The sequence below is a fragment of the Herpailurus yagouaroundi genome, unplaced genomic scaffold (genome assembly GCF_014898765.1).
Source record: "Herpailurus yagouaroundi ecotype Mexico unplaced genomic scaffold, PumYag 215, whole genome shotgun sequence".
NCBI lineage: Eukaryota > Metazoa > Chordata > Mammalia > Carnivora > Felidae > Herpailurus > Herpailurus yagouaroundi.
The window spans coordinates 8,174,381-8,197,811 of NW_024412446.1; the positions used below are offsets into that span (position 1 = coordinate 8,174,381).

The 23,431-nt window shown below is 38.5% G+C and overlaps 1 protein-coding gene across 2 annotated transcripts in view; it reads right to left on the reverse strand.

Annotated features, from left to right (window-relative positions):
* BLMH (bleomycin hydrolase) overlaps positions 1–23,431 on the reverse strand; it is a 46,763-nt gene that overhangs the window by 22,479 nt on the left and 853 nt on the right. For both annotated transcript variants that reach the window (XR_005784698.1, XM_040455443.1), the window contains exons 3-6: positions 19,066–19,175; positions 18,239–18,380; positions 17,335–17,423; positions 15,819–15,911 (exon numbers count right to left, since the gene is read on the reverse strand). Coding sequence is in view for 1 of the 2 variants with exons in the window: in XM_040455443.1 (XP_040311377.1) it covers positions 15,819–15,911; positions 17,335–17,423; positions 18,239–18,380; positions 19,066–19,175 (434 nt within the window). In the remaining variant the exon portion in view is untranslated. The remainder of the gene's footprint in view (positions 1–15,818; positions 15,912–17,334; positions 17,424–18,238; positions 18,381–19,065; positions 19,176–23,431) is intronic.

The following is a 23,431-nucleotide window of genomic DNA, read 5'->3' on the forward strand; positions in this document are numbered from 1 at the left end:
TTTCCATTGATTATGACAGGGATCTCCACTAACAGAAAAGGCATTAACTTTTCAGTTGGAGCTTGGATGATAATGCCTATTAAAAGTATTATTAGAACAAAAATAATGGTACGTTCTAGTGGAAGGTACCATTTTTGGGGTCATGAGACCCTATTTTCTAATGATGTCACACCTTTCAAGTTATCATTATAATCCAAGGATATATTTTGCATTATTTTCATCTTATAAAAAGACAAAAATAGAAGCATAAAGAAATATCTTGTATAAGGTCTGCTCTATCAAATTTGCTATATCTTTTTAAAAATATAACATAATCTCTACCCCACAGTTACCACCCTGATCCAATTTCATCAGTTATTACCTGCATTATTTGTACTACACGTTTGTATACTCCATTACATTCCAGAGAAATGAATATTTATTGAATGTGCCTATTTTATGCTAGATACTAGGTATCTGCTAGGCTTTGTTAATTCTCATAACACTCTCTCAAGGTATAATTTCCCCTCTCTCTTTTTTTTTCCCCCAAGAGATTGAGACTCGAAGAAATTAAGATCTACTTAAGGTCACATAGCCAATAAATGCCAGAACCATGGTCTGAACTAAGGTCGTACATTGTTTGTTTGTTTGTTTTAAATTTTTTTTCAACGTTTTTTATTTATTTTTGGGACAGAGAGAGACAGAGCATGAACGGGGGAGGGGCAGAGAGAGAGGGAGACACAGAATCGGAAACAGGCTCCAGGCTCTGAGCCATCAGCCCAGAGCCCGACGCGGGGCTCGAACTCACGGACTGCGAGATCGTGACCTGGCTGAAGTCGGACGCTTAACCGACTGCGCCACCCAGGCGCCCCTGTTTTTTTTTTTTTTAAAAAAAGCTCTATGGGTACAGGGTTTAAGAAAAAGGAACATTTCAGGGGCGCCTGGGTGGCTTGGTCAGTTAAGCGTCCGACTTTGGGACTTCGGCTCAGGTCACGATCTCACGGTCCGTGAGTTTGAGCCCGCGTCGGGCTCTGTGCTGACCGCTCGGAGCCTGCAGCCTGTTTCGGATTCTGTGTCTCCCTCTGTCTCTGCCCCTCCCCTGTTCACGCTCTGTCTCTCTCTGTCTCAAAAATAAATAAACGTTGAAAAAAAAAAAAAGAAAAGGGAACATTTACTGAATGTCATGCTGTACTATAGTCTTTGAATACCACATCTCTAAATCTTCTAAACAAAAGTAGTATGTTATTTCCATTTTACAAATAGAGAAACCAATACTCAAGGGAAAACTAATAAGGGAAAACTTCAAGGGAAAACTAACAGAAAACTAATAAATGGCAGAATTAGGATTTGCATTCAGATCTGATTTCAGTGCTGTTTCCATACCACCACGAATCAAGTATTTAACACTGTAACTTTCTCGGTTTCATATAATTTGTCTCCTCAAAAGACCATAAACTTCTTAAGGATAAGGACCAGGTCATGGATATTTGGTCTTTCCTACAGCATAGCATGTAGCACTATATCTGATCTAGATATAATAGCTGATCTGAACACTGTTCTATTCTCCACATCATTAGAGGATGAGTAATTTTAGAAACATTAGTTTCTTCAAGTCATTTCCCTGTTGAAGATTTCATAATGCTTCCCTATTATCTCCCACAACAAATCTAAATTCCATGACCTTATTTACTATTCTCACTTTTTTTACTGAGACATAACATACATCCAGTAAGTATATAAAGTACACTAATCTGAAATATACAGCTCTATTCAACTTTTTATATACACACATACCAATGTAACTACCATTTATATCAATATACAGAACATTTTCGGGGCTCCAGAAGTTCCCCGGTCCCTTGGCAATCAATAACCCACACCTCCCCCACGATAAGTACCATTTTGACTTATATAACCATTGATTAATTTTGCCTGTTCTTTAACTTCATATAAATGGAATCATATAGCATATTTTCTTTTGTGTCTGATTCTTTTGTTGACATAATGCCTGTGAGATTCACTGGCTGTGCTGTGGGTATTACTAATTTGTTCTTTATTGCTGTATAGTAGTCCACTGTGTAAACATATTATAGTTTATCTACTCTCTTACAATTTGAGACATGTTGCTTTGTTTTATATTATTTGTTTACCGTGATTATAAATTATCCAAGCCAGTTTGTAACACTTCCAAGTCAGTTTGTAATACTTTGGAAAGAATAGTTGGCTCCAAGCAAACTAACAATAGTTACACAAGCTCTAACTTAAAAAAAATATTTCCAAAGTATAATCTCCAGAGTCTCTGACACTGTATCTTCTTGATAAGAGCTCTGCTGTTCTGAAATAACATTCCCTGTTCTCAAAAGTACGACTGACAGAGAGCTTTAGATAGCCAAGTCTGCTCTCTGGTGGTCAACCTGGGAATGTCACCTGCTTCTCACAAGACGCACTTGGCATTCAGGACAAAAGAAAAATGCTAGTCATCGAACACAAGTCATTATACACAACTGAATAAAGTAAGACTATAACCATATACCTCAGATTATAAGTACATATGAAAAACCATAATTATCCATTTAGGAAAATATATTTGTGACTTCAATTGAAATTATCCACTCCCCATCCCAACACTTGCTATCTTTCCTTTATTTTCTTCCATAGCACTAACCTTCTAACATACTATACTTTTTATATATTTTATTCATCTCTATTAGAAAGTAAACTAGGGGCGCCTGGGAGGCTCAGTCGGTTAAGCGTCCGACTTCGGCTCAGGTCACGATCTCGCGATTCGGGAGTTCTAGCCCCATTTCGAGCTCTGGGCTGACAGCTTGGAGCCTAAAGCCTGCTTCAGATTCTGTGTCTCCCTCTCTGTCTCTCTGCCTCTCCCCCGCTCACATTCTGTCTCTCCCTCTCTCAAGAATAAATAAACATGAAAAAAAATTTTTTTAAAAAGAAAGTAAACTATATGAAGGCAAGGATTCCCGTCTGTGTTGTTCACTGCTACATCCCAATGCCTAGATAGTACCAGGGATAGGTGTTAAAGAAATACCTACTGAATAAATAATTTGTAAATGTGATTTTAGACTAAACTTAGTATAAGAACCAACCCGATAAAAAGGTGTTAAAGAGAGCCAAGGGAGTGGATTCAGGGAATACGGGCTCTCTAAAACACTAAAATACTGAAGGCAGAGAAATATGGGTCTCAATGACACATGGGAACTGAAAGTGTTTTTTCTCTAACTTCCCAAACTAATAATAAGGTGACCCTGCTGACTCTGAATATAGTTTAAAAACTAAACAACAACAAACCCCAGAGGAATCCAATGTTTGTAATTATTCCTTAAATAGAGATCACCAGAGAGTGTTGTCTTAAAATTGTGACATGAGCCAAATATAAGAGGGCAATGGTATGCCAAAAATTTATCTCAGTGAAGGATTCACCGAGATCCTTCCCTTGCATACTTTGGGGAGCAAAGGGAAGCTATGCTGAGACATGCTGCATCTATACCTGCCTCTTGTGGCCAGCTGGCTTCTATGATTTTATATCCTTGGCTAATTAAAATTATTGGGAGTTTATGGAGTGCCTGGCTGGCTCAGTCAGCAGAGCATGCAACACTTGATCTCGCGAGTTCAAGCCCCACAGTGGGCACAGAGGCCAATAAATAAATAAACAGGGAGTTTAAACTAACCTCAAGGGGTGCCTGGGTGGCTCAGTCGGTTGAGCAACCAACTTCGGCTCAGGTCGTGATCTCACGGTTTGTGAGTTCGAGCCCCGCGTCGGGCTCTGTGCTGACAGCTCAGAGCCTGGAGCCTGCTTCAGGTTCTGTGTCTCCCTCTCTCTCTGCCCCTCCCCCACTCATACTCTGTCTCTGTCTCAGAAATAAACATAAAAAAAATTTAAACTAACCTCAAAATGCGGATATGTGTACCAACCTATAATCCATCAGAAAAGCTTCGACTGGTGTCAGAATGGCCCACGTCCTATTTCCAGTTTATATCCATTTTGTACTATTGCCTATGTTTCTTATTATATTGTCTACAAGTAGGAAGAATGTAAATTATAAAGGGTTTTGCCTCTTAAGTCTAATTTTATAAAAAAAAAGATCCATTATAATGGGTCTCTAGAAAAATTTCTCCAGAGAGATCTGTTCATTTTCAATGATCTGCTGAAGTCTACATGGCGAATGATAAAATCAATAAAGGGAATGGAAAAAAGAAAAAAGGACAAAGAAAGCATGAGGCATGCAACATGGAACAGGGAATGTGTGGATCTCACTTTAAAGACAAATGATGTGGGACTGAATCAATTCCCATAGCCCTGGCTCAATGGGAGACAGACATCAAGTGAGAGGAGGAAGGGAGGATGTAATAGTTGACAATCAGCCATGAACACTTACCAGGGCAAGAGTTTAAAGCTGGCTACAGGCAGACACAGGATGGAGGAAACCATGGTAATTCGAAGGGTTAGAATGGAAGGTAGTTCAAAGATATCAACCTAACTACACTAAATGGAGAAAACTGGTAAAGCTAAAAGATTTTGGTGTCCAGAACCACTATAGAAGTGACAGAATCTTCATTTGTTTTTACAACACTGGGTTGCTGGGAGAGTGGACAATAAAGTCTAATGAACTATAGAAATATTAGTTGCTTACTGCTATAAAAAATGCAAAGCTACAGTGCCCTTAAGAGATGATCTACTCCAACTTACTGATTGAGGAATTAGGCTCAAAGGTAAAATGACCTATTGATCACAGAGTAGAATGGCCACAAAGACACAAAAGGGGTCACCGAAAATAGCTGAACTTTGAAGAAAGTTCAGTGTGGAGGGTAAATAAGCTATTTATAAGAGGGAAGGAGCAGGGCCTTGGGGACTGCTGATAATGCCAAGAAGACAGCTCTCTACTGCTTTCTAGTGGGGAATGAAAGAAGGGCAACAATCTGTTAAAAAAAATCAAAAACACTCACCTGTGCCTGCAAGAGCAGACAGAGGAGATACTTCCTGGAGGCACTGATTATGTTTTCAGGCAGAGAAAGACATTAAAAAGTACCCTGAGGGGCTCCTGGGTGGCTCAGTTGGTTAAGCGTCTAACTTTGGTTCAGGTCATGATCTCACAGTTCGTGAGTTTGAGCCCCAAGTCGGGCTCTGTGCTGACAGCTCAGAGCCTGGAGCCTGGTTCAGATTTTGTGTCCCCCTCTCGCTCTCTACCCCTCCCCATGCTTGCTCTCTGTCAGTCTCTCTCAAAAATAATAAACATTAAAAAAAAAAAAAAGTGCCCTTAAAAGGTATGTGCCTTTTCTGTGATGTTAAAGGAAATGAGCTCATACAGAGAGCTGATAACTAATAGTCAAATGATGATTTTGAGGTTACTTCTAGAGCAGTGTTTGAATCAAAGAAATAGTTAGAAATGCAGACTCTCCAGCTGCATCCAGACCTGAATCAATCTGCATTTTAATAAGATCTCCAGTGGATTCATAAGTACATTAAAGTTTGAAAGCACATTTATTCTTTCCCTCCTTCAAACCCTTATTCAATTATTATTTATTATTTTTCTCATTTGCATTTGCTATCCTTTTTGACATGCTGGTTCCCTCACACTGCCCCAACTGCCAAAAGACCATTGCTCACATCTGCAACCCTCTGCTTCAAGGTACCGTGACATCACCTGATTCCTCATTTTTCATTGTCCTCCACATGAGCAAGTCCTGACAGCTTCACTTCTGAAATGTATTCCAAAATGTATTTATTTCTCTTCAGCTTCAGTGTCACCAACCTGGTCCAAATCATTATAACCTCTCATTTACATGACCACAATAGCCTCCCTAATGGTTTTACAATCCATTCTCAAAGCACTCAGAAGGATTTTTTTTTTTAATTCTTTTTTGAATGTTTATTTATTTTTGAGAGAGTGAGAGACAGAGCATGAGCAGGGGAGGGGCAGAGAGAGAGGGAGACACAGAATCTGAAGCAGGCTCCAACCTCCAAGCTGTCAGCACAGAGCCCGACACAGGGCTTGAACTCATGAGCTGTGAGATCATGACCTGAGCCGAAGTCGGACGCTCAAGCGACTGAGTCACCCAGGCGCTCCAACAGAGGGATTTTTTTTTTAATTGAAATGTTACCTCACAATAAAATGCAAAATTACCACCATGGCCATATATAAGCCAGTTCTCAATTTATCTCTACAAGACCCATTCCACAACCATTCCCACCTTTGCTCAGCTCAAGCCGCATTGCTTTCCTTTGTTCCTCAAAAGCACCAAGCTTTCTCCCATCTTAGGGCTTTTGCACGTACTGTCTTCTCTGCCTGGTATGTTCTGTGTCCACTACTCTGCATGGTTGGTCTTCCTGTTACTCCTGGCTCAGCTCAAATTTGACCTCAGGAAGGCTTTCCCTGACCACCTCATTAATCACCATATTATATGTTCTTCCAAGTACATATCACATTAGATAGTTTCTTGTTCATTTATTTGTGTATTGTCTGTCTTCCTCCACTAGTATGTAAAGTCCATGAGAGCAGGGACCCTATCTGTCTTGGTCATCACTGTACTCCTAGTGCCAAGAAATGCTTAATATTTGTAGGTACTCCATAAATACTTGTGGAATTAATGAGTATCAATTTTCTCCTTCTCTTCATTGCCAAGCTTCTTGAAACTACCTTCCTTTTCTTGCCATGGTCTGACTCCTCTCCATCTGGCTCCTTCCCTTCTCCTTTCTACTAACACTATTCTATACACCTGTTCAGGAAATCAGCAGCCTTTTCTCAGTCCTCATATTCTCTGACCTGTCTACAACATCTGACCCTGATGATTGGTGCCTACATCACAACATAGTTCTGGCATTCACTTTTATAGAAATAGGTATCTTCCAGAATTCTCTATTCACATCTATTCTATCCCCATGTAGATAGCTAGATTGAGTCACTCATGTCAAGCAGGGACTTATGTCAAGCAGTGTCATAAGGAGTCAAGGGGGTTGCAGCTAAGACCAGATATTGCCAAAACCAGCACTGGTTTCTGATAACACCCAGAACTGATAGGCAGCAGAATCAGAGGACGCCTGCAAAGGCCCACGGCTGATTAAACTCTAAAAAGGAAGATTTTTGCAGCAAACTGTCAGACCCTCCAGATGCTGACTTTTTCACATCTCACCACATCAAAAGGGCAGTGCCACTGAAGGCTCTGCCTGACTGATCTCTGAACATAACAGATTCTCCACTGCTTGAACATAACAAGCAGCACATGCTCAGAACTTCATCTCAACTATGCGCCCGTGGACTGGCTTTGCATTTGTTAACTTCTTACCTTGTTGTATCTTGTTTAATGTATGACTTTGTATTCTGCTTTGTTTTCTGTGTCACGTATGAAACCAAGTTAAACGTGCGGAGAAATGTCACTGAATTTGGAATCCTGAACCTGCTTTACAGTTATTTTAACGTTGATTTATGATTGAATAAAGCTTGATATTGTAGACACAACTTGTGCGTGTCTTTGTAGCGCGCTCACACCTTCTATTCTCCTTCAAGGATTTCAATCATCCCCAAGGCTTCAGCCATTTGTACTATCATCACTATCACTTTTCTAGATTATTCTCCTTCTTGAGTTCCAGAATTGCTCCCATGTGCTTGAAACCCATTTCCAACTGGACAGTGTCTTGAGACTAGGCACTTTAAAGCCAATGTTTCTCTTCCTCACAGTGGTCTCTGAAAATAATTTCTCTGACTTATATGAACACAGCAGCATTCGCCCAGCTACCAGGCTTAAAACCTTATTACTTTTTTATTTGTATTATTTTTTTAAATGTTTATTTATTCCTGAGAGACAGAGACAGAGTGCAAGCGGGGGAGGGGCAAAGAGAGACGGAGACAGAATCTGAAGTAGGGTCCAGGCTTGGAGTTGTCAGCACAGAGCCTGATGCGGGGCTGGAACTCATGAACCGCAAGGTCATGACCTGAGCCAAAGTCAGATGCTTAACCAACTGAGCCACCCAGGCGCCCCTAATCTTATTTTTTTTTAATTTTATTTGAATATAATTGTAACCATAACACAATGTTACATTAGTTTCATGTGTACAACACAGTGATCCAATACCTCTGTATGTTATGCTATGCTCACTGCAAGTGTAGCTACCCTCTGTCACCACACAACGCTATTACAGTATCACTGACTACACTCCCTAACTGTACTTTTTATTCCCGTGACTTATACATTCCATAACTGGACGCCTGTACCTCCCACTCCCCTTCACCCAATTTGCCTGTCCCACCAACCCCCTCCCTCTGGCAATCATCAGTTTGTTGTCTGTATTTATAGACCTGATTCTGCTTCTTATCTTTATTCATTTCCTTAACATAATTTTTACAATGGATAGTTGGCAGATAAGCTGCCAAGTCATACAGATTTTTCCTCTAAGATCTCTCTCAATTTCTCCCCTCTTTTCCATTTCTACTGTCACTATTCTTGTTCAGACCAAGTTACTACACCCTGAACTGCTACAGCTTCATAATTGATCTTCCTAACTCTCCTCCCTCCAGCTTCACCTAACTAAATTAATCTCCTAAAGTGCAGTTGGATTTTAATTACATCTCAAAAATCTTCCTAACTTCTCATTTCCTGCTAAATTAAAATGAACTCTCATCCTAATATTCAAAACTCTTACAATGTTAGGTCTAATTCTAACTTCCCACTTATTCTAGCTTCAAACTTCAATATACCTCATATCATTAATTTAATGCAGATTATAGGGGCCAGCCCTAGAGATTCAGATTCAGTATATTTGCAGTGGGACCCAGAAATTTGTACTTTTTGACAAGCTTTTGATGAGTCTTTCTTGTCTTTTTAAAAAAAAATTTTATACATTGAAAGTTTATTTATTTATATTTGAGAGTGAGTGTATGCGCACACACAAGCAGGGGAGAGGCAGAGAGAAAGGGAGAGAATCCGAAGCAGGCTCCGTGTTGTCAGTGGGGAGCCCAACAGGAGGCTGGACATCACAAACCATGAGCTGAAATCAAGGGTCAGAAGCCCAACCGAGTCACCCAGAGGCCCCCAAGCTGCTGATGCTCCTAATGCAGATAGACTTCAGGCTAGTTTTTGAGACATACCATTCTAGCTCCTCCCTAAGACTCTAGGTACTACCCCACTCATCACCCAACAAATCTGCCTTGAGCATGTCTAGAATGCTTTTCACTCCAAACTCACTTCATTCAAACCACATCTCAAATGCAACTTTCTCCAGGAAACCTTTCTTGATCTCCCAAATAAGACACAGCAATTCTATCTTTGGAGTTAGATATGTTTGCATACCTCTTAAGACATTTAGTTTGCTTTGCTTTGTAATTTATTTTATTCCCCTACTAAACGTAAGCCACTTAACATGTATTATCTGTAACTCCCTCCACATACCAGGCACTGAGAAATATTTGACTGAATGCTGTGTAGCTCCAGAATGCTTCACACAATATGCCTCCTGGGTGCTACTATCAGAAAGAGAACCTTGGGGCGTCTGGGTGGCTCAGGTGGTTAAGCATCCGACTCTTGGTTTCAGCTCACATCATGATCTCATGGTTCCCTGAGTATGAGACCCATGTCAGGCTCTGTGCTGAGAGTGTGGAGCCTGCTTGGGATTCTCCCTGTCTCTCTCTCTCTGCCCCTCTCCCATTCATGCTGCCTTTGTCTCTCTCTAAATTAATTAATTAGAAAGAAAGAAAGAAAGAAAGAAAGAAAGAAAGAAAGAAAGAAAGAAAGAAAGAAAGAAAGAAAGAAAAATAGAACCTTGAACCAGATGGATCGAAGTCTGACTCAGCAAGCAATTTCGAACATTCTTTCAAGTGAAGAGGAGGACTAAAAGTTTTTGATCTACTTTAAAAAGAAGAAAGCATGTTCCCGGGCTTTTGTCCTTCTTTTTATAATATCCACTAACTAAGATAGAAGAAATGTAGGTTTTTTTTCAAAATAATTCTGATCCTCATTGGGCTAAAAAGAGAAATGTGACTTGAGATCCAATAAAGATATTTAAATGATGACAGTTCACAAAGCTAAGGAATAAGTCATTATATTTGATTTTCATGATAGATAAGGTTGTAAAAATGTATTTAGGGTTGTAAGCAAACATGATACACAGTTAATCTCCATTTTAACTAAGGATTTTATATTGTTTGGAGATGTGAAATTATCACCTCTAAAGAAATATATTCAACTGACTTTCAGCTCAGAATACTTAAAAGAGACTGCCTGAATTTACATATTTAGTTAATATTACTTGAGAATTTTAACTATTAAAGAGAGTCTTTATTTTTATTTTTTTTAATGTTTATTTATTTTTGAGAGAGAGAGGGAGAGACTGTGAGCAGAGAAGGGGCAGAGACAGAGGGAGACAGAATCCAAAGTAGGCATGATGCTGTCAGTGCAGATCCTGACACGGGGCTTGAACTCACAAACTGTAAGATCATGACCTGAGCCCAAGTTGGACGCTTAACTGACTGAGCCACCCAGGTGCCCCAGAGTCTTTGGTTTAAGTACTTATTGGTTTTCCTGATTATGTCTATTTAGTAAAAAGGGACACATAGTATGTGAACATTATCTGTTTCCTTTAAGAACCTTTAAGAACTAATGTGAGGTTAGTCCCTTATTCAGTGTCAGAGATGTCCTCCAAGGCCATCAAAAGAATAATTCCCTTTTCTCTTCCAGAACCCAGAAGAGAAGGCCATACTAGAAAATGTTATTTCTTTGCAGCAGTGGATCTTAACCAGAAGCTTTTAAAAGTACAGATGCCTAGGGGCACCTGGGTGGCTCAGTCAGTTGAGTGTCTGACTTCAGCTCAGGTCACGGTCTCACAGTCTGTGAGTTCCAGCCCCACATCAGGCTCTGTGCTGACAGCTCAGAGCCTGGAGCCTGCTTCCGATTCTGTCTCTCCCTCTCTCTATGCCCCTCCCCCAGCTCATGCTCTCTCTCTTTGTCAAAAATAAACATTAAAAAAAAAATTTAAAGTACAGATGCCTTAATTAGATGCCAAATCAAAATTAGCCAGAGAACAATAAGAATGAGATGGAACTAGCTTCGCAAATATTACAACACTATTAAGAAGCTTCAGTAACAAAAACACAGTTATTAGCAAATGAATAAACAGACTAATAGAACAGAACTTAAAGTCCAGAGGCTTTAGAACGATAAAGCATCTCAAATTAAGGGGTATTTTCAGGAAAAACGTGGGGAAAAAAAGTTAGATCCATACCTCATACCCCACACCAGGATAAGTTCTAAATAGATTAGAGATTCAAATACAAAAATCAAAACCCCATAAATATTACAAGAAAAATGGAAGAATTCTTTTATAATTAGAGTGAGAAAAGCCTTTTTTTAAAATGTTTTATTTATTTTTGAGAGAAAGGGAGTCAGAGTACAAGCAGGGGAGGGGCAGAGAGAGAGGGAGACAGAATCCATGAAGCAGGTTCCAGGCTCTGAGATGTCAGCACAGAGCCTGACAAGGAGCCCAAACCTGTGAATCATGAGATCATGACCTGAGCTGAAATTGGACGCTTAACCGACTGAGCCACCCAGGCACCCCAAGAAAAGCCTTTCTAATTAAAAACGTAAAAGCTTTCAAATTTGATTATATACAAGTAAAAAATTCTGCATAACAAAAAAGCATATCATACATAAACAACTAGGAAAAAAATTACAATTCATATCAAAAAGGGCTAATTTCTATAACATGTAAGGAGTATCTAGAAATTGACAAAAGACAGAAGAAAACAAGTTAAAGATATGAATTGACAGTTCACAGAAATGATGCTTAGCTCCATTCAGAGTAAGAAAATATAAATTAAAACTACAATGAGATAAATATAAAACTCCTTTTACCTATCAGATTGTTTACCTATCAACTATTTACCTATCAGAGTGGTAAGTATTCAATTGATAGATATATTGCCTTGATCTAACTAAAGGGAAATAAGTTCTATCAGATATTGCTGATGAGAGTATAAACTGGTATAATCCCAAAGAGGATAATTTGGCATATTCAAATTACAAACAAATGTGTATTTTTTCTGACTCAAAAATTATTCTTGGGGCACCTGGCTGGCTCAGTTGGTAGAGCATACAACTCTTGATCTCAGGGTCATGAGTTCAAGCACACATTGGGTGTAAAGTTATCTTTAAAAAAAATTCTAGGGACACCTGGGTGACTCAGTTTGTTAAGCATCTGACTTCGGCTCAGGTCATGGATCTCAGTTCATGGGTTCAAGCCCCACATTGGGCTCCATTGAAGTGCGGAGCCTGCTTGGGATTCTCTCTCTCTGCCTCTCCTGCGCTTGCTCTTTCTCTTTCTTTCTCAGATAAATAAACTTTAAAAACAAAACAAAAAAATTCTACTTCTAGAAATATAATCTACAAGTATACACGTATATATGCAAAATTATGTAAGCACAAGATCATTTGTTGTATTTTTAATAGAAGCTTGAAAAATCAGAGCGTCCGTTACTAAGGACCAAATAAATTATGGTACATCTATTCAATAGAAGTCTATGCAAATACTTTTTAAAATGCAGAAACTCTTTATGTATCAATATAGAAAGATTACCAAGACATATTCTTAAAAAAAAACAAACAACCATGTAGAACAATATGAGTAATATACTAACATCTCTACAAGGGGGAGGAAAATAATATAAATTCAGATTGGATTGTAAAAAAAAAAAAAAGATCTCAGTCAGGAAGGATAACTGACAGCTAATATAATAACAGAAACTAATAAAACTGGTTGGGAGGTGTGTGGGAACTAAAAGGACGGAGAACAGAATGGGAAGAAGACTTTTCACTGTACACCTTTTTATATTTCTGATTTAAAAAAATACTTTTTGGGGCACCTGGGTAGCTCTGTGAGTTGAAATTCTGACTCTTGATTTTGGCTCAGGTCATGATCCCAGGGTCGTGGGATAGAGCCCCATGTTGGGCTCCACACTGAACATGGAGCCTGCTTAAGATTCTCTCTACCCCCACCTCTCTCTCTTCCCTCTCCTCCACTAACACTCTCTCTCTCAAAATAATAATAAAATAGTAAAAGACTAATAAAAAACGTTTTTATTCAAAGTAGTCTTTAAAATAAAAAAATAAAAATGTAGATAATTAGGCTCCAGTCTCAGGGAAACTGATCTCTTGCACATCTGGAGCAAGCCCAGGCCTATATTCTATTTTTTTCTTAAAAAAAAAATTTTTTTTTTAATGTTTATTTATTTCTGAGACAGAGAGAGACAGAGCATGAGTGTGGGAGGGGCAGAGAGAGAGAGAGAGAGAGAGAGAGAGAGAGAGAGAGAGGGAAACACAGAATCCGAAGCAGGCTCCAGGCTCCGAGCTGTCAGCACAGAGCCTGACGCGGGGCTCGAACTCACAGACCGTGAGATCAAGACCTGAGCCGAAGTCGGACGCTCAAACAACTTAGCCACCCAGGCACCCCAACCTATATTCTGTTTTTAAGAGCTGAGAGCCACTGCTATAGAATTTCTTAGGTGAATCATAATAGCTTCCTGTCTCTTTTCATGGCATTGATAAATACTGTTTCTAGTCTTTGTTTTATGTTTTATTTTAAACAGAATTTTGGTGAAGAGTACGTTAATAATCCTTAGGATATCTGGAGGCTAAAAGAATGAGTAGACACACCAAGAAAACATTGCAATGAAGGAGACTACGTTTCCAAAATGGGTCTGCCTTGTCTGTCATCACAACAAGCAACCTGCACTTCTCTAAATAATGCATTTAGCATAAAAACATTTCATTCAAAGCTATCTGAGCTTCATGGTTGTTGATTAAGTCATTATTTTGATGTGCCTACAAGGCTAGGCAAATCATAGGTACTAATTTGTGGTTTTAAAATCATAGCTAGACTCTTCATTAGCAAAGAGTCAGGATCAATAAAAAGGGGGTTGGGGGATTGTAAAAATCTAAAGACCTACTACAGAGAATTCTATAGTCAACAGTTTACATAGAATCATGAGGTAAATAATCTTATAAAACATCCACACTCAGGACTCAGTAAGGTGGTATTTTACTCATTTTCTGAGGTAGGAGCAGGGAAAGAAAGATATGTGAAATATATCTGCCCTAATTCTTATCAGCCAATCTCAGGGTCATGACATGAATCTTAGATACATTATTTAGAAAATCATTAATACAAACAACAAAAGCTGATAGGTTGCTTATGATCTATAAGAAATATTATCTGGGCTCTTTTCCATAACTATTTACAGAATTTTCATTCTTACTATACCCCACCATTTTACTATAATCATAAATGGAAAGCAAATTATGCAGGAAATATGGCCTCAACAAGAGAGATCATTCTAAGCTGGAAGGGAAGAGAACTAACACTTTCTGGACAACCGCTGTGTGCCAGGCACTATACCTTGCATTCTTGTATTTAATTCCTTATTTGATCCCCACAAAAATCCAATGAGGAATACATTTTGAATCCCAAACTGAACCTAAGACAGGTTACTGTGTTAAGCATTGGGTTAGACATTTTACACCTGAACAGATTTGAGAGTTAAAGGAACCTGTTCCAGGTCACACATCTGTTAAATAATGAAAAGATTAGAACTCAGACAATCTGACTCCAGAGACCATACTCTCAACTATACTTTTCTGCCTCTCTAAAATTCAAAGGAGGGGTGCCTGGGTGGCTACGTCAGTTGAATGTCTTGATTTTGGCTTGGGTTGCAATCCCAGGGTTGTGGGATGGAGCCCCCCGCGTCAGGCTCCACATCGAGTGTGGAGACTGCTTGGGAATGTCTCTCTCTCCCTCTGCCCTTCTCCCCAGCTCATGCTCTCACTCTCTAACATAAAATTAAAAAATAAACAAACAAACAAATAAATAAAATTCAAAAAAAACCACAAGTGAAGTATTAGTTTTATCCATGGCAGTGAAAAAATAAGGCCATTTTAATTCTACATAAAGTTTTGAAGAGACTATTAGTTTAGTGATTCCTAGTAATGTTTGTTCTTTTCTCAAAAGTAATTCATACTTTTACACATATTCAGCTGCATTATGTAATTAAAGATTAACATTAAGTAGTAAAGATTAACTCTCTTGACAGTATTACCACCTAATATTCGTTTCATGCTTTTTAAGTTTACTAAAACGTTTACACATACATTATTTTAACTGATATAGGCATCAAGAGTTTCCCATCTTTACTCTTACAAAGTAAAGCCAAAAGCCTGGCATCTACCTAAGATCCCTCATAGCTCTGCCTTTCTAGCTTAATTTACTACCAATCACACTCACAAAAGGTTATGTTTCAGCTATGCTACTCTTTGAAGATTCTACTTCTGTTCATGCCACCGTACATGCAATTCTCTTTGTCTGGAATGGTCTTCCCAATTATCCATCCAGTAAATTCCTACAGCTCTTTCAAGAGCTGGTTCAAGTATTTTCCCCATGAAACCTTCTGCTCACTGAATTAGTCACTCCCTCATTTAGGACCACCAAATCCTTTTTTACACACCTCTAGCATAAGATTTACCATAACTATTCATGTGTTTCTTTTTCTAACAGATTGAGCTTTTTGTACAGACTATGTCTTCTCTATTTTTGTATCCCTAGTGCCTTATGAAATGAGTAAAAGAATGAATTATAAAGAATATTAAATTGAGAATTAGAAGATATAAGTGCAAGTCTCATATTAAAATGCAAAGTTTACACCTCAGTTTTTTCAGCCGTAAAATAAGCAATTTTCAATTCAATTCTACATTTACTGCAACAGTTATGCTTTCTCATCAGTTTAACAGATGGAAATATTCTGAGAGCTCTTTAGAATGGTACAAAAAATCCAAATAATTGTTTTTACCTCCTCCATCATGACATCCTGTGTGGCTGAGATTTCTCCTTTGGTTGCTCCACTGTGTACCAGGTTCCGTAGTCGTATACAGAATTCTCTCATCTATGACAGAAACTTATTCAGTACTCCAAATCGTTACCCAACTTCAACTGTGAATGAGCCTAGCAGATCACTGCTAGTTCTTTTAAAGTGTAAATCAGCCAAGCCCCAGAGCAAAGTTCCTAACACATATATTTTTCCCCAACCGGTCCACTTAAAAGACATAGCCAAAAACACTATCCCTAAAGGGTAAAAAAAACATTGATTATTCCCAAAGAATTCTAGATGCAACCATTCCTGCTATGCAACTGATGGTACCCTCTGTGACAGTATGTGCCTGGATGAGGAACACATCTGATTCCACAGCACCTATCACCCTTAGGAAAAGCAGGAGACTTAAGATGATTCTGCTACTCAGTCACTTCAGTAGATTTTTATTTAGAATTTTACAGATTATTCACTTCTCTTTCTCTGCCAAACTATTATAACAATGGCTATGCCAACCACCCAATAGTTTTCATTTTTGTTGTTTTCAATTTTGAAAGTACCTAAGATAGAGGTGAGTCTTAAATCGAATCAGTGCTAAAGAGGATCTTGCTCTCCCCTAAAATGAAATTCAATGATATACTATTAAGGATCTTTTAGCCTGTGGATAAGAATCCTCAGTTTCCTGGGTGGAAAATAACCTACTTCTAATATTGGGGAAACACATCTATATTTTAAAATGTCATCTTTCTCCCAGGGGTGACAAATCCAATTTCGGCCTCGTAGATCAAGAGAACAGATTCTTGTGACTCCCAGTTGTCAAAAAATGATGTCTGGTAGAGTAGCATCCCTGTAAGACTTATAACCATCCTTGGGGGGGGGGGGGAACACCTCGCTGGCTTGGTCAGCAGAGCATGCGACTCTTGATCTCAGGGTTGTGAGTTTACTCAAACGTATATGTATGTGTATGTGTAGGTATATATGTATATATATAACCCACCTTGGGAAAATGGGTTATGTAGAAAAGAAAATGATTCATTAAGATAACTCATGCAATAAAAAGCAGTTCAATGACTACATAAAATCTTTAGTGAGTAAATACACTGATGTGGTTTGGGGATGCCTCAGAACTCCACATACTCTTTAAGAAAAGTCTCACAAATACTTCTTTTTTGTCTCAGCCCACCTCCAATAGAACCCAGTGGACTTACAGCCCATATTAAGCATGGATTTTCTTTCCTCAGTACCCATGAGAAAATATTTAAATCAATGGAAATAAAAGTAGAAGGTTTTTAAAAAGAAAAAAATAAATAAAACAAAACATTCTAAACTCAATTATTTTTAAGTTAACATGTAGCTACGTTGCCTTTGACAGACACAGAGTAGCTCCTTGTACACAAACTGTGTACACTGAAATGCCCAGGAATCGCCCTGGAAAATTCGTTAAGAGCTTTAAGGTATGTGCACTAAATTCAATCCCACCCTGCTCCATATGTTGCACCTTGTGATTCAGAATGTCATTCATCCTTCTGGTTGCCTCTGTTGTATAAGATTCAGGGAAGCACTTCTTAGGGACAACACCATATTTTTCTAAAAGAAAACAAATTTTGGTGTTCAGTAAGGTAAAAGCATACTCCAGCATTAGAAACCTTGGCAAAAATAACCACTGCTTTAAAGAATAGGCCATATTTTGCCATTCTAAATCAGAAAACTTAATTTTATACTTCATATTAATAAACAGGACATTAAATCTGCATATTTATCCATATATCTGAGACTGAATTCTGTTCTTTTTACCTATACTTTGTAAAACACTGAGCATGATGAGGTTTTCCCAAAGGACAACTTTTTGAACGAGAATACTTTCTAAATTTTTTTTTTTTAACGTTTATTTATTTTTGAGACAGAGAGAGACAGAGCATGAATGGGGGAGGGTCAGAGAGAGAGGGAAACACAGAATCCGAAACAGGCTCCAGGCTCCAAGCGGTCAGCACAGAGCCCGACGCGGGGCTCGAACTCACGGACCGCGAGATCATGACCTGAGCTGAATTCGGACGCTTAACCGACTGAGCCACCCAGGCGCCCCGAACGAGAATACTTTCAAACAGTTGCAGTTTCAAAGTTTTATGATGGACAAGAGATAAACTTTTTCATAAAAGTCAGTTCTACTTAATACAACCATTCCATCTCCAACCAGCTCTTCACAGTACCTACCTCCTTACCTCTCATTTAAGAAAAGTACTTAATAGGTGAGAGTGTAAGATAAAGGTTCTTAAGCTAACTGTATACCCTTCTGGGAGACTAATTCTACTCTGTACATAACCACCAAAGAAATGGCCCACGCCCAACTACAGAGCCTTGCTTGATCATACGGACTTTCAGTTCCATTAGAGAAATGCTCTTACCAACAATATTGACAAGCATATCCCACTGTCCACCATCATTTGCGGGATTCATAAGCAAATACTGCACCAGCCTACCATCCTCGGGCTCTTTTTTCTGGGCTGTGTCCACAAAAGCATTTAAGAAGAAATAACAACGTTCAACCTGGAGTAAAAGAAGTTAAATAAAATTAAAGGAAAAGAGAGCTAATACTTTTATTGACATTATCAACACAACAGGATTTTTGGACCTAACACCATAATAGGTATTTTTAAACTAAAGTTGGTAATTAAGTATCAGTATCTGGCTTCATATTTAAAGTTTCTTCATATATTTCTGTAGATACGTTCAATAGTTTATCCAAAATAATGCACTATTCTATTTAGATACAAAATCTGAAACAAAGTCTTAATCAATAAACATCTAATGGATGCTTATATAACATACACTTTAAAAATTAAAAAATGAAATGAAATTTTTATTTACTGTTTTTCTGACAAGTATTACCTGGATGGGAAATTAGGCCGTAGAAAGACCAAAGAACCTAAATAAAGATGCTCAAAGGGGAAATTATTAAAAACAAAATAAAAAATTTTAAATAAGCTAAGAAACAAGGAAGCATCAGGGTGAGTCAGTAGACTTATTATTTCATTGCAAAGAGTAGCCACCTACCAACCAAAAGCAGTTCTGTGTTTGAAGAGAGTCAACCTTTGATACTTTGGAAATCAGAATAAATGGTGTCCCATCTATAATGGAAGGCAGACTATAACTGGAAAAGCAAGAAATGAAGAGATAGTCCCTACCAACGCGGATACTGAAAAAAAAAAGCCTTGCAAGATCAATCCCATACCTTGTCCCAGAAAAAGAGATAAGATTGACTAAACTCAAATTCTTCAATATTTAATTTTTTCATGAATGGAAGTCTCATAACATTCAGACAAGAAAAGATCCAGCATCGCCCTGTAACAAGAAAGCAAACCAAGAAATTAGAATGAGTGTTCACATAGATTACATTGTTCTATCCCTGTTTCCTAAAACTGAATGCATGACAAGATCTTCGACAATTTAAAACTAAATCAGAAAGAACAGAAAGATTAAAACAAGGGACGCCTGGCTGGCTCGGTTGGAAGAGTATGTGACTCTTGATCTTAGGGTTGTGAGTTCAAACCCCACGTTGGGTGTAGAGTTTACTTAAATAAATAAACTTAAAAAAAAAAACACACAAGAAAGGTCGGAATTAGTATTGGAAATATATACGCAAAGGCTTAAAGTCCTTAACATATGAAAAAAACTCTTTACATATCATTTAAAGAACCCAATACAAATCGCCTAAGAAAATCACATTAGAAAAAGAAAATACTGCTAGAGAGATGTGAGCAGAGATCATGAATAGATAGATAACTTAATGGCCGAAAAAGATATAAATGGCAAAGAAACATTTTTTGAAGTTTATCATAAGATACCTGTTAAGTTGGGATACATTATTTTTTAATTAATAATGCCCAATATTGAGAAGGATTTGGGAAACAGCATTATTGTACACTCTGGATATAGACCCAAACAGGCACAAAATATCTGAAAGCAAATTGGCAATATATGGCAAAAATTTTAAAAAGTCCCTACCTTTTTTTAATGTTTTATTTATTTTTGTGAGAGAGAAAGAGAGAGCAAGTGCGAGAGAGGGCGTGTGTGTGGACACGAGTGAGCAGGGGGCAGAGAGAATGAGACAGAGAATCCAAAGCTCTACCAGGCTACACACTGTCAGTGTGGAGCTCGAACCCACGAACCATGAGATCATGACCTGGGCCGAAGTCAGATGTTCAACCAACTGAGCCACCTGGGTGCCGCAAAAAGTCCCTACCCTTTAATCTGGAACACGTAGTGTATGCTTCAATATAAGGTGACCCTAACATAAGTCAATCCCCATTCTCCCAAATTAAAAAAAGGTTGTTGGGACACCTGACTGGCTCAGTTGGTAGAGCATGCAACTCTTGATCTCAGAGTTGTGAGTTTAAGCCCCACGTCGGGTATAGAGATTACTTAAAATCTTCAGGAAAAAAAGAAAAAGTTGTTTGGCTAACTGGATCATACAGACACTGGAAAATATAGACGAAATAGTAACTGTCCACCTATAATATTTAATTTAATAATTTAAATATATACAGATATTTAATAAATTGACGTAGAAACATTGTTTCTTCCACTTTCACATATGTCATTTTCACATTGATTCATATCTTCACTTGCATTTTGGTACAGTGCTTTTGCCATCATTAGATGTACTCTTTCAATGGAACACTTCATCTTTCTTCCATCTAGCATGTTTGAGTCACAGCGATGTTTTAAATCTATCCTTCATGCTATCCCTGAAAACCGTATGCCAGCATCAATTATACAATCACATTTCTCATTTGTTCAGTAAGTAGATAATCACAAACTTTACAATGTCACCATTTCCTTAATGATTTAAGTGATCTTTAAAAGATCTATTTACAATGATATCCAACATTTCCATGTGAGGTCACATCCTAGGAATATATTATGTTCAAATTTTTCGCATTTTTAAAAAACTGATTCAATCAAATGATCTCTACACGCATCCCAAACTAACACAGATTGAGGCCATTTCAGAGTTAAGTGCTTACCAAATTGTATTTTACTTCAAAATAAATTAACCACAAGTGTTCATTATGAGGATCTCTGTAAGGCCTCAAATATAAGGTAACTCTCTTTACTAAAGGAAAATTCAGGGGGAAAAACCCCTGACCTTTATTTGGCATAACTTTTTTTTTTTTTTTTAAGAGAGAGAGAGAGAGCTTGCGAGCGAGTGCACACAAGTAAGAGGGGGAGGGGGCAGAGGGAGAGAGACAGAATGTTAAGAAGGCTCCATACGCAGGGTGGAGCGGATGCAGGGCTCAATCCCACAACCCTGGCATCATGACCTGAGCTGAAATCAAGAGTTGGACGGATACTCGCAGTGCCTGGGTGGCTCAGTTAAGCATCTGACTTCAGTTTAGGTCATGATCTCACAGTTAAATGAGTTCAAGCCCCACATTGGGCTTTGCGCTGACAGCTCAGAGGCTGGAACCTGCTTCAGATTCAGATTGTCTTTCTCGCTCTCTGCCCCTCCCCCACTCACTCATTTTCTCTCTCTCTCTCTCTCTCTCTCTCTCTCTCTCTCTCTCATAAATAAATAAACATTAAAAAAAATTAAAGAAAAAAAAAGAGATGGACGGTTAACTGACTGAACCACCCAGGCACTCCTGGGCATAATCTTTTTACTGCTATAAACGCATGTTCCCACTATATTGGTAAATGAAAAAGGTAGATGGGTTACCTAACAATATGTAAAGTATCCACCTATATTAAACACACACACACACACACACACACATATACACACACAAAGAATAAAGACCTGACTTTAAAAATATGTACCTGTTGGTATTTTGCAAATATTCTACATTGAAGAATAACTTTGTAACAAGAAAAAACAATTAAAAATAAATGACGATAGGGGCACCTGGGTAGCTCAGTTGGTTGGGCGTCTGACTCTTGATTTTAGCTCAGGTCATGATCTCACAGTTTGTGAGATTGAGCCCTGAGTCTGAGTTTGTGCTGACAGCACAGAGCCTGCCTGGGATTCTCTCTGTCCCTCCCCTGCTCACTCATGCTCTCACTAATAAACATTTTTTTAAAAAAAGAAAAAAAATAAGCAACTATAGTATTTTTCAAAAACCACTAATTACTTAGCTCATTTTTACCTTGGGTCTGTCTGTATGTCACCCCTCTCATATATACTGTATTACTTCCCAGTAAAAAAAACCTGTATGTACTGTTAATGTGAAAACTACATAGCTCATATGCTATTTGTAACTCTTGTAAATAAAAGTGATACTACAAAATATAAGACTTGAGGGGCGCCTGGGTGGCGCAGTCGGTTAAGCGTCCGACTTCAGCCAGGTCACGATCTCGCGGTCCGGGAGTTCGAGCCCCGAGTCAGGCTCTGGGCTGATGGCTCAGAGCCTGGAGCCTGTTTCCGGTTCTGTGTCTCCCTCTCTCTCTGCCCCTCCCCTGTTCATGCTCTGTCTCTCTCTGTCCCAAAAATAAATAAACGTTGAAAAAAAAAATTAAAAAAAAAAAAAAGACTTGATCTATTCCAGAGGCACATTTCCAGGCTTTTCCCTAAGAGGTCACTACAATCTAAACTGTGTAGGACCACTGTGACATTACTAACTGGATCACTTGCATCCCAAGCACTTCTTACTATGGCAAAACATTAATTATGGCAAGGTCATGGCCTTAACATCTAAAAATCACGGCGTTATGATTTCCATACAAGAAAATATATCTATGTTAAACATACACTTTGAGTTCTAACTGGCTCTCACCAAGCACTGATCTGCTTTCTGTCAAAATACACTGTAAGTAGTTTTTATTTTTTATTTATTTTTTAAATGTTTATTTTTGAGAGAGAGGGAGACAGAGTGCAAGGGGGCAGAGAAAGAGGGAGACACAGAATCCAAAGCAGGCTCCAGGCTCTGAGCTATCAGCACAGTCTGACACGGGGCTCAAACTTGTGAACCGTGAGATCATGACCTGAGCCGAAGTCAGATGCTTAACTCACTGAGCCCCAGACGCCCGACTGGGACTAGTTTTTAAATGGATAGACTTTTAAAAGTCCTTTTAGTACAGTTCTGCCCTAAGAATGTCCTCCTTATTTAGATTCCTGGTTAACCAATCTTTCACATTGCTACTTTTCAAACAATCATGCTAGACAGCAAAACAAGAGCTCTTGACCAGTAAGGCAGGAGAACTGAGTATTTTTCTGTATTACAAACTGGTCTATTGGTGGAAATTAAGCCCATTAGCACATTTGCTCAAACTGTAACTTTTGGCCTATTTAAACACTTGATGATATTTTGATACAATTACGTGTGTCTTTTCCACTCCATACATTTGTATATGGCCTTCAGGGCAAGAACATTTTGGAGAGTTTTCTAGAGCATGAACATTTTTGCATGGTCTGTTTCGTACTAAAAACATGTATCTCCAAGACACTGGGCCACAATCACATAACTTCAGGACGGAATACAGTGAATTACATTCAAACACATGACTTGTCACTTTAATGCTCAACGCCAAGTACACCATCAAGCCACAGAGGACCAAAGTAAGTCACAAGGTAATGTTCTTGGACCTGCCTTTCCCTGTGC